The sequence below is a fragment of the Calypte anna genome, chromosome 7 (assembly GCF_003957555.1).
Source record: "Calypte anna isolate BGI_N300 chromosome 7, bCalAnn1_v1.p, whole genome shotgun sequence".
Lineage (NCBI taxonomy): Eukaryota > Metazoa > Chordata > Aves > Apodiformes > Trochilidae > Calypte > Calypte anna.
Window position 1 is genome coordinate 35,802,617 of NC_044253.1, and position 10,966 is coordinate 35,813,582.

At 43.9% G+C, this 10,966-nt stretch overlaps 2 protein-coding genes across 3 annotated transcripts; one reads left to right on the forward strand and one right to left on the reverse strand.

The window, feature by feature from the left end:
• Positions 1–24: 24 nt before the first annotated feature.
• NIF3L1 (NGG1 interacting factor 3 like 1) lies at positions 25–5,078 on the reverse strand. The gene is made up of 7 exons (XM_008495937.2): positions 4,997–5,078; positions 4,472–4,900; positions 3,203–3,368; positions 2,707–2,824; positions 2,236–2,374; positions 1,308–1,391; positions 25–400 (listed from the first exon to the last, which is right to left on the reverse strand). The coding sequence occupies exons 2-7, from the start codon at positions 4,890–4,892 to the stop codon at positions 216–218; spliced, it is 1,113 nt and encodes a 370-aa protein (XP_008494159.2). The 5' UTR covers positions 4,893–4,900; positions 4,997–5,078; the 3' UTR covers positions 25–215.
• PPIL3 (peptidylprolyl isomerase like 3) lies at positions 5,046–10,516 on the forward strand. Of its 2 annotated transcripts, XM_030453777.1 has the most exons (8): positions 5,059–5,270; positions 5,583–5,674; positions 5,878–5,924; positions 6,821–6,895; positions 7,662–7,755; positions 8,360–8,427; positions 8,856–8,974; positions 10,373–10,516. In XM_030453777.1, the coding sequence occupies exons 3-8, from the start codon at positions 5,922–5,924 to the stop codon at positions 10,497–10,499; spliced, it is 486 nt and encodes a 161-aa protein (XP_030309637.1). In that variant the 5' UTR covers positions 5,059–5,270; positions 5,583–5,674; positions 5,878–5,921; the 3' UTR covers positions 10,500–10,516. The 2 variants fall into 2 exon arrangements, with proteins under 2 accessions (XP_030309636.1, XP_030309637.1); XM_030453776.1 differs by lacking the exon at positions 5,583–5,674 and having other exon boundaries at positions 5,046–5,270.
• Positions 10,517–10,966: the final 450 nt, after the last annotated feature.

Genomic DNA, 10,966 nt, shown 5'->3' on the forward strand with positions numbered 1-10,966 from the left:
ATTGCAGCCCAGTAGAGGAGTGAATCAGCCTTCTTTAGCCCCAAACAAGCATTTATTTATCTGACTGGTGACAAAACCCATCCCAGACTTTGAGGGAACATACAAATACAATCATTCTGGCCTGACTCCATTCAGAGCACCTTGCTTGCAGCACTTGAGAGGTCTGTGCAGGATACCATGGAAGCCTTGACTGAATTCTCTGCTTCGTTTTTCTCCTAAACCACCTGTAGGGGATCTCTGTCTTTCTCTGACACGATGATGTTGACTTTGTCCTGCAGGTGGCTTGTGAGCACATCCCGCAGTTCCGACAGGAAACCCCTCTCCGTGTTACTGTGCTCACACAGAATAACACTTATCCCCTTGGCAGCTGCATCCAGGACATCGTGGTGGGACATCTCTCCTGCCATTTTGTGAAAAATCAAAAAAAAAGAAAAAAGCCATGATCATTAACAGTACAGCTCTTTGCTAGGTATGCAGAATCTTAGCAAGAAGGGGAATTCAACACCATCTGCTCAGTCTGAGAACATGGAACACTTCCAGTGCCCCTTGAAGGACTTTGAGCTGATAACTCCCATTGACAGCTGAGAAAAAACCAGAGAAATTCCTTGCCCTCTCTGAACAGTGGAAGTTTCTGCCACTGTGGGCATGCAGAGCAGTCTGGAGGTGGGCTGTCTGGATGTCAGAGGTTGCTGTGGCAGAGGACGGCAACTGGGAAGCCTTGTGAAGAAACTGAGGGTCAGCTCTGCAGGGCTGTAGGTAAGGGGGAGATGGGATGTGCCTTGCCAAAAGAGTTGCTCAAATTAAGTACTCCAGAGTGCAAGGCAGCCTACACCTGGGTGAGCAGGCTGTAGTAAGTAGTTGCCCTGCTGCCAGAAAAGAGGATGATGGACTAATTCCTTCCTTTGGTCAGACACACTATGGGATTTCCTTGGAAAAGTCTGCAGACTACATGATAACTCAAATTCCCATTAAGGAATTCTGTAGGGAAGTGAGGAAATGCTTTGTATCTTGCCAAGGGAGAAGCAGGCTGAAGGTCACAGCAAACTGCAACCAGCACTGATTTTGTGTTGAAATAATATAGGTACAGCCATGTTTTAATTCAGATAACCTCCACTGTTGCCACACAGCCTTCTGATCCACATAATCTCTAATGCTGTTTTTCTGTCACTCCAATAACTAACTTTGTTTCTCAATTATAACAAGTAATTCTTTCTGGCCAAATATTTCAAGTCAGTCAACTATTTTGTTTTGTTTTATCCTAGTGATTATTTTTATAAAGGTAATGAAACAGCAAAATAATCTTTTACCTGTGAGATAGAGGTCAGCTTCCATGCCCTTCAGGACACTGCTCCCAGAACCAGCACACAGAGCCACTTTCTTCACTGGTGATTCTGCAGGACACAAGGTGCCACAGTTAAATTCCTTTCCCTCCTGTCAGTATTGCTGTTATTTATCTCACAGTTACTACCTTGACTTTGGGGGCAATGTAAATTTGTGGGAGAAAGGGACACATCCATCAAGTAGAAAGAGTCACAGGCCTATAACACCTCTGACTGGTTTAAAGTGGAGTTCCCCTCTATCATGAGAGCCTTCAAAATAGTTTGAGGGTTTTTTCAGTGCAATTGATAGCACAAGGGGCTTCTCACAAGACTTTTGTCTCATCAGTTACAGAGAGTTCTCAGCAAATTTGCTCTGGCAAGATTTAATAGCTGTGCTTCTGGGAGATCAGGCTAGGTAACTGGGATAAGTAGTTTGCTCCATGTTTTTTACTAGTGACCCACTCTCTTTTCCACTATTTCAGCAAAACATGGATGATTACACATTCATAAGGATGCCATGAAGCCTCTGACTGTTGTAAGATGCTTTGAAAGTTAACACTCAGTCATAAAAGGGAGAGTGCAATGAGGTGGTGCACATTTGTGTCTGATACACTGGAGGGGGAAAAAAAAACAACCTTAGTCACACAAATGATGTAAAAAGGCTCACATTCAACTTGTGCTATCCCTTCTTCCTAGGGACTATGAGCATAATAGAGAACTCCCAATTAAAAACACAGATGAGATTCTTCTTGAGTGGTTGCATGGTACAAATTCCAATAATGTTGGGGGGTTTTATCTTTAACTATGTGGGAGTAAAGCTCTGCAAGGCAGCAGGATTTCACACCCTCATGCACACATCCACACTCCTTGTCTTGCTGGAATACTGCTGGTTCTAAAGGAGAGTTTTAGTGTTTACCTAGTGTCTTGCCCACTCCCAGGGCCAGGCGGATGTGGGGTAATTTCAGGTGGTTTTTGGTACTCTGGATGATGTGTGACAAGGAGACTGCCTCATGCAGTGTGCACAGACGTCCCATCCCAGTGTGGGGGAGAGGAGGCTGGAAAGAAATTAAAATGACTGTGCAGAAGCTGACCCCACACGTTCACACTGCTTGCCATGCTTTATCAAGTTGGGTATATTGGGCATTCAGGAATGCCTCTGAAATGACAAAGTAAGTGTGTGATGCTTGGAATATAACATAGTAACTACACCAACTATTGGAATGATTTAGGAATTAGCTGTTTTCATTGCTCTGGCTTCAGATCCCTACAGACCAGTATTCCAAAGCTCTGTGGGGTAGCATAAAAAAACCTGATGCTACTGACTACTGAATTTCAGAGCACACAGCTCACACAAGTAATGCAATGAAGGAACATGTAATTTTGTTACCTTTTGTAATAAGAGAATCTCAGTCTTGTAGTTGTTCTGGGACAGTAACTCCACTATCTCCAGCAGTGCTTTCTGTGAGCAGCTCAGGCTGACTCGTGTCTGCTCCTCACCTTCAACCCTGAGGAAAGAAAAGCTCAGTGCTTGCTAAGAAACTAGGTAAAATTTCAGCATCATATTAATCTAAGAAAAGCCATTCTATCCCAGTGGCTGTTCTGCCAGAGAAAGGAAGAAAGCTCAACTATCCTCATCAAATTTCATATTAATGTCCCTCTTTACCAGCTCTTCATCTATGTGATGCTACTCTGAGTTGCTGTTACAGTTTAGTGTAACACAGATTGATCAGGAAGGGATGACTATTCTTTAAGTTTCTAGCTCTGAAAAAAACCAGCAGCAATGCACAGAGGAAGAAGGTGATGGCACCAGTAAAACACAATTCCAGCAACTTCTTGTTTCAAGCAACAAAAAGAATACAATATTTAGACAGTGAAGGAGATACCTGGCGGGGAGAGTAGTGAGACAGGAGATCCCCTGGATGTCTTTGATTTTGGAGATCAGGCTGTCCAGACCTTTAGTGTTGCCTGCAGAGAATTCCACCCGGTGAGTCCCTTCAGCTGGGCAGCTTGGAGCAGAGGATGGGTGCAGGGGCACAGAAGTACAGGGACCTGACAAAACAGTACAAGATTACTGCTTTATAGAGCTGGACAAGTATCCTCATACTGATCTGGCACATCCACAAAGACACAACAAAAAGAGTCAAGTTTTGCACTTGAATCTATTTTCCCTGACCAGAACTAGAGAATTTCTTGCCCTGTTGTCTCCATTAGGCACAGACTATTTTAGTTGCAACGCAGCTGATGGATGTACCTGATTTGTCAGTCTTAATGACACCCATTTTATCCTAATAATTGTATAGAACCCAAATGGTTTTTCTGGTTTGTAAATCAGGCTGGGAAAAAGATAGAGCTGTTTTCATTTATGAGCCACGATACTGGTTGAAAATCTCAAAGAATTTCAGATGCATTAAGTAATCTGCAAACAGTGAAATCTTGTATTTTATAGATGAAAGGTGGTGAGGTCTAAACTTTGCAACCAAGATGGACAATAAATGTGCTCCAACAGTTCCAGCTACTTCCAGGAGTAGAGTACAGCCATGCCTCTGAATATGACCTGCAGGTATTCCTCACAAAATAAAACCCCTTAATAGGTTTAGGGTACTTAAAAGTACTAGAAAAATTTAGGAAGGGCAGGGAAGGGAAAGGAAGGGCAGGGGAAGGGGAGGGGAGGGGAGGGAGGGGAGGGGAGGGGAGGGGAGGGGAGGGGAGGGGAGGGGAGGGGAGGGGAGGGAAGGGGAGGGAAGGGAAGGGAAGGGAAGGGAAGGGAAGGGAAGGGAAGGGAAGGGAAGGGAAGGAAGGGAAGGGAAGGGAAAGGGAAGGGAAGGGAAGGGAAGGGAAGGGAAGGGAAGGGAAGGGAAGGGAAGGGAAGGGAAGGGAAGGGAGGGAGGGAAGAGGAGGGGAGGGGAGGGGAGGGAGGGGAGGGGAGGGGAGGGGAGGGGAGGGGAGGGGAGGGGAGGGGAGGGGAGGGGAGGGGAGGGAGAGAAGGGAAAGGGAGGGAGGGAGGGGAGAGAAGGGAAAGGGAGGGCAGGGAAGGGGAGGGCAGGAAAGGGGAGGGCAGGAAAGGGGAGGGCAGGGCAGATCCCCACATCAAATAGCATATATACTAATGAACAATTTTAACCTTTTTTTATTGTCCTTTAACAGAATCTCACCGAGTCCCTTTGCCAGCCAGTTATTGACTCCCTGAGGTATGGCATCGTACGCCGTGTGCGGAGAGTAAATCGCGATCCTGTGCTCCAGGGCCCGGACCACCAGCCGCTCCTTCCAGCTGCCCCAGGTGACCCGTTTGAGCGGAGCGAACACCGGGGGGTGGTAGGAAAGGATGAGCTCTGCCCGCTTCTGCACCGCCTCCTCCATCACCTCCTCGGTGAGATCGTTGGTGAGGAGCAGGGTGCTGACAGCGTGGGGAGGGCTGGGTTCCACCAGCAGCCCCACATTGTCCCAGCTTTCCGCCAGGGAGAGGGGGGCGAAGTTGTTGAGGGCAGAAACGATTTCCCGGAGATCCATGAGGGAACGGGCGGGCGGGATGCGGCCCAGAGTCCGGCGGAGCAGCTGCGCGCCAGGCACCAGCATGCAGCTGTCTGCAGAGGGGATTAAAAAGGCAGGAATGAGCCTAAACAGGAATAAACGGAGTGTCCCCCACCCCCAGCAGCCGAGCGGAACCGGGCCGGGCTCACCTCAGGCAGCAGCCGTGCCGGGGATGCGAGGCGGAGCCTCCTCCCTGCCCCGCCGCTTCCGCCGGGTTGGCGGGGCTGGGGCGGACTCTCCGAACCGCCCGAGGTGTGGCCAGGGCTGTTCAGCCCCTTCCTGTGCGCTGCAGAGGGGTTGGGTTCGCGTTCGAAGTGAGGTCCGTCCGCGGCCTGCGTGCGGCCGGGCCGCGGTGGAGGAGCGGGAAGGCCCCGAGGCCGCGTGGTGGGGACGGGGGCGAGCGGAGTCTGCCTGGGGTTTTGGGTAGGTTTGGTTTTTTTGGGGTGGAAATGTCTCTAAAAGGGCAGCAAAGGAGCGATAGTGGGATGCGGGGTCGGGGCTTGGGATGCTTCACCGGGAGGTGAGCGGTGGCGGCGGATGGGCCGTGGGGAGCGGAGCCTGGGCAGGGCCTCGACAAGGCAGGATGTAGAGAACGAGTTAATCTGTAAACTTTATTTATTTGGGAAATACTGCAAAGATTATCCCCTGCCGGGATGCAGCCACTGACAGCTGTCACTCCACGCTGTTGCGTAGGTTCTAAAATATGACTTTTACCTGTTAATTTGTGTCATTTAGAAAACCATAATCCTTGGGAGAGCTGTGATTGCTCAGTATAAACTTTCATCTTAGAGAAGTCTGGGTTTAGTCTCTCTCCCCCTTTCTCTAAGGTATTTTATTCTACTTCTTTCATGTTCTTTATATATTGCTTACTTGCAAAATGCAAGCAAAGCATTTATCCCCAGGGTCACTTGAATGGCACTGAAAGCTGTGGATTTAATGCATGTAGCCAAATGCAATATTGTAGAATCAAAAAGAATTGGGGATTGGTCTGGAAAAAAACCCTATCAAAGTTTCTGTGTTTTCTTTGCAGGAAATTGCTGTTGCAAATTTACCTCAGCTTTTTGTTCGGCAGACATGGTGAGAAAACCAGAACTTTTTCTATACTTTCATTCTTTCTGATATGGTCATCTCTTAGAAAGTGAATATCTGCTATTTGTCTCAGAGGTTCTCTTGTTTTACTACGATGCTGTAAAGAGTTTGCGATGAAAACTTAATCTTTTCATTTCAGATTTCTATCAATATATTGTGAAAAGGAGAATGTGTCAAATCACTATAATAAGTGATAATAAGTATAATAAGACTTTCCATTCTAAGATCCTAAATTTTAATCCTGCTGTGGCTAATATTTGGTAATTTGGTTTGTCTTGAGCACTATGATACATAGTGGGCCAAGAGAAAGGGAGAGATTTGCTTAGGTGTCTGGGTAGCTGCCATGTTAGGTTATATACAGGATATTTATAAATTCTTAAGAAAAGTGGGTAAACTGTAGATTTACTTGTTTGTGAAGGCAGATTATATATGGTGCCATTCAGAACTAGCCTTACCACCCAAAAGGCTGCAGGCAAATAGAACCCATCAGTTGTTCCTGTTTTTCTAAACCAGTGAGGTATGTGCACCAAACTGTCATCTGAAACAAAATTAACCTTGATTCTTCACCCTTGCAATGAGGTGACCAAGTAGGTCCAGTTCACAAATGAATAATGTATCTCTGGAGTGCAACAGCCTGAAACACAGCTTCTGCATTGCCATGGCAAACTTGATTTGTCCTGAAACTAAATTAAACAAAGGGCTTTCTGGTGATTTCACTGGAAATGTGGAAGGTTTGTGACAGTAACCTTGCCTATGGCCAAATAATTAAGCAGTGGTTATGTGCTGTGGGAGCTTGCTCATGTTCTTGGAGGGACTGGAAAATGTAACACTGTCTGCTAGTATTTCAGTAGTGATTTAATAATTATTTTCTGCCTCTTGCTCAGGCTGTCACCCTGCACACTGATGTAGGAGATATTAAAATCGAGCTGTTCTGCGAGCGGACACCAAAGACCTGTGAGGTGAGTGTAGTCACAGCAGCAGCATCAAGATGGTGTTGGGACACAGCAGTTGAGGTAGTGGAGACTGTAGAGGAGGTGAAGTGGCTTTTGCAATGAGCCTTTTCACATAATACTAACATTTTAAGCTGGTACAGTGCCTGTTCCACTTGTGGAACTTGTGCCTTGAGCTTTGCTGCCTGCTCTTCACCATGTAAGGTTTAGCTACGTGCCACTGCTCTCCAAGTCCCAGCAGCTCCCAAAGTGTCTCTTGCCCCTCAAGGGGCAAAATGGCACATGACCTGGAATTCCCAAATTTCCTTGGGTTTGGTCACACTCACACAGATGTAATTTAAGAGTGAGAATCACTTAGTTTGCCAGAGGCTCCAGGTTTTCCTTTCTGCAGTAAAATTCAGCTTAAATGGAAATAATTTACTTTTTAACTAGCAAAGCTGAGACTTGAACTTACTGAATACAAAACTGCATTTACAAAGTAAAAATGTTGTCTGGAAGTGACACTTCTGTGCACGTCTTGGGCTTCTGGTTTGTTCCTCACAAACAGTCAACCTTCTGCTGTAAGCTTTATTGAAAACCTTCTGCATCTGTGGCAGTGTCAAAGGAGCATATTAGCTCTAAATTATGACTGTTCCATCTCAGCACTGTGGAGTCCACATGGTCACATGCTAAATAGAGGCAGGAGGGTTAGTGTTGGTCTTGATAGTGCTGTCTTTTTAGTGAGAGGATACTATTTCTGAGCTGGTTTTAAATATGGTTTGTTTCCTTTCCTTAGAATTTCTTGGCTCTCTGTGCTAGCAGCTACTACAATGGGTGTGTGTTTCACCGGAATATAAAGGGCTTCATGGTGCAGACAGGGGATCCATTAGGTAAATTCTTCTGTCTGGGTGTCTCTGTAGAAAATGTACATAGAAAGAAAATACAAAGACATAAAAAGTAAATTATGAGTGTTAAAACCGAAATGTAAATAATGGAAAACCAACCAAACATAAATTACTGTTTTTTTGATGAGATTAGGTTTTTTGTGGTGAGCTTGCAGAAGAGCAGCTTTACCCTAGTTCCAAATAACCATACAGTACTAAAGCATTCTACAAACTAGTTTTTCCAACTGTTTCCACTAAATATGATGGTTCTGGTGACTTAGTGTTGATCAGGTAGCAGCTGCCACTGTGGTTTCTCTGGTTTCTAAAGGGCTGGATGGCCTCTGTAGCATTTAAGGAAAATGTCCAGGACAGTGTCAGCTCTTCAGGAGAAAACCTGTTTCAACTGTGTCTGTTTGTACCAGCACTGAACTTAATTTGAGAATGTGTTGGTGTTTTGTTCTTTGCTCAGTGTCGTGAGAACCTGAGGGAATTTTGCCTCAAGGAAATTATGGGGTATCCAGGGTCTTTGCTGTAGAATGTTGTAACAGTACATCATTTCTGGGTGTTTCAGTCTGGAAATCCAGTAATCTGTCATGGTGCTTTTTGTCAGGCACTGGGAAAGGAGGTAACAGCATCTGGGGCAAGAAGTTTGAAGATGAATTCAGTGAATACCTGAAGGTATTTCTTTGTTCTCAATGTGCAGTTATGTTCTCAGATAAATTTTCTTTACTGGTTAGAGAATGATCAGCATTGTGTTATACTGTATTAAATACCTGTTCTGTAATTGTGAAGCAAAGTAGAATCCCACAATAAAGGGACAAAAACCTTACTGTTAAAATAGGAGCAGGCATTTCTGTACTTGGCAAGTTAGATTTGAGAGTTTTCATCACAGAGAACAGTAGAAACAATTTGTAACAAAGTGTTTTTCATGTCCTGAAGGCACAGAAGTAATTCTTTATTGTAAGAGCAGTTTTTAGCAGCTAATTATGAACTGTGATGGAATGTATTAGCAACCCAGATTTCATCCTGGGACTGAGTACCAAGTGACAGAGCACTTTGTGCAGTTTCAGCCCTGTTCTCACAGATGTGTGCTCATGTTCTTTCAGCACAGTGTCCGTGGGGTGGTTTCCATGGCAAACAATGGTCCCAACACCAATGGATCACAGTTCTTCATCACTTATGGCAAGCAGCCACACCTAGACATGAAGTACACCGTGTTTGGAAAGTAAGTCATCTCACTGCATACCTCCTTGCTGTAGTGTGGAAAGGATTTGAGTATTTCAGATCACATGCAGTGCAAACTTAGAAGCTTCTGGTCTTAAAAGTCTTTAATAAAAATATTGGATGTGTAAATGTGAACGTGCACTCTTGCACTGTCACAATTAGTTGCTCCAAAATGGTTCTTCCTTTTCCTTAGTAGCAGGGAATTTAGTGGAAGTAGGCATACTAAAAAACTACCTCAAGCATGGAACTTTTTTTTTTATTATTCTTTCTGTTTTCCCTCTCACTTCTTTCTCACAGCTGTAGCCTGATTTTAAGCCAACTCCAGAGCAACTGGATACACAGCTGTAGGGCTTGTGGAGAAGGTAGAATTTGGTTTGATACTGGGTCTAGGGATGGCTGTGGTACTGACATACTCATGCTTCTCTGTAGGTGGAACTTCCTGCTGGTCAGGTAAAACTCATGGAACTGACCATTTATAAAATCAGATGAGGCTGTTTGTGATGCATCATTGTTTTCAAACATTCTTATGTTAACCACTGAAAGCAAATATTTAAATTTTGATCTTTCAGATACTCTCTTGTTATTCAGAAGTCTCTAATATACAAATAAATCTGCTGAGAAAAAAAGTTGCTTTTATTCAATGTAGTTAAATATTCAAAGGAAACTATTGAAACAATGTGAAAACACTGTTTTCTACCACCTGTCTTGTTTATCAGCATCAAAGTACAGGTGGTCCTTTAATTTCTGAGCTTGTTTAGAAGTGTGATTGAAAGCAGATTTTTAGGTATCTTTCTTAGAAAAGAGTAGAGTCTTGACAGATAAACTTGCTGGGTTTTCCATGGCAGTTTAAAGATGTTTGTGCCCCAGCTGCAGGATCAGCAGAACAGCGTACACAGTCCATGCCAGCCCACAGTCCAGCATCCTGGTGTCAAAGAGCTGATGGATGTGAATGAACTCTGAACATCGTAACATGTGTTCTACAAAGCCCTTTATTGGGGAATAAACTGCCCAGATTTATCAAAACTAATTATTTAAAGAAAAAAGCAAGAGTTTTATTAGAGAAGTATTTCTTACCGCTTCTTCAGCCTGAGCAGGGAATCTGAAAGCCTAAAAATGCCAGGAGGTGCAGCCAGACTCTTGATACAGCTATGGCTGGTGTAAAATTATGGTACTGTCAGATCAGTGGGAATTCTTTATCCTTTTGATCATCATCTGACACAGTTGCTGAATATTTCCTTTCAAAATACATTATATGCCATACATAATGTTTTGGCTGTCTTATTTATATCCTTTGCTGGCAAAGTCCTTACCCAGTGATACTTAACTTCATAGATACCTGAATTGTGAAAATTAAGCTGTTCTTAGGAGGAGATACCTAGCATTTCTGCTTTTCTTCCAGAGTTATTGATGGCTTGGAGACCCTGGATGAGCTGGAGAAGCTGCCTGTGAATGAGAAAACCTACCGACCTCTAAACGATGTCCACATTAAAGATATTACAATCCATGCCAACCCTTTTGCTCTGTAGCCACAGAGTGCCTCGACATGTTCTTTAGAGATTCATCAGTTTGACTGATGGATTATGAATTTTAAAGTCATAAAAAGGGTTACTTGAGCTGGATCACACCTTTGCCCATTGAATGCAGGCTTTTCAGGAGTTGCAACGTTGTTTGGGAATTGTCACTTCAGAAGCTGTTTTTTCCAGAGTATCTTTTATTTTTAAACATTGCTTTTATACTTGTAAGTTTAAAAAATACTTTTAAATATATTTATTTTTTTGCAAATCTTTGTTTCATGCCTTTCTTAGTGATACTATACTGAAACAACTTTTATTGGTATAATTTTCATATTCCCAGTTGTCTGAAACTTTCTTATGTAAATTCAAACCTTCCTTACTCTAGTGGCTTTTAGAAAAGTGAGTAAAATATGCTTTTTTTTCCTCTAGGTACCTGAGTGGAGTGTAATAGATGAGACATTTCGCTTGTAGAGGATTAA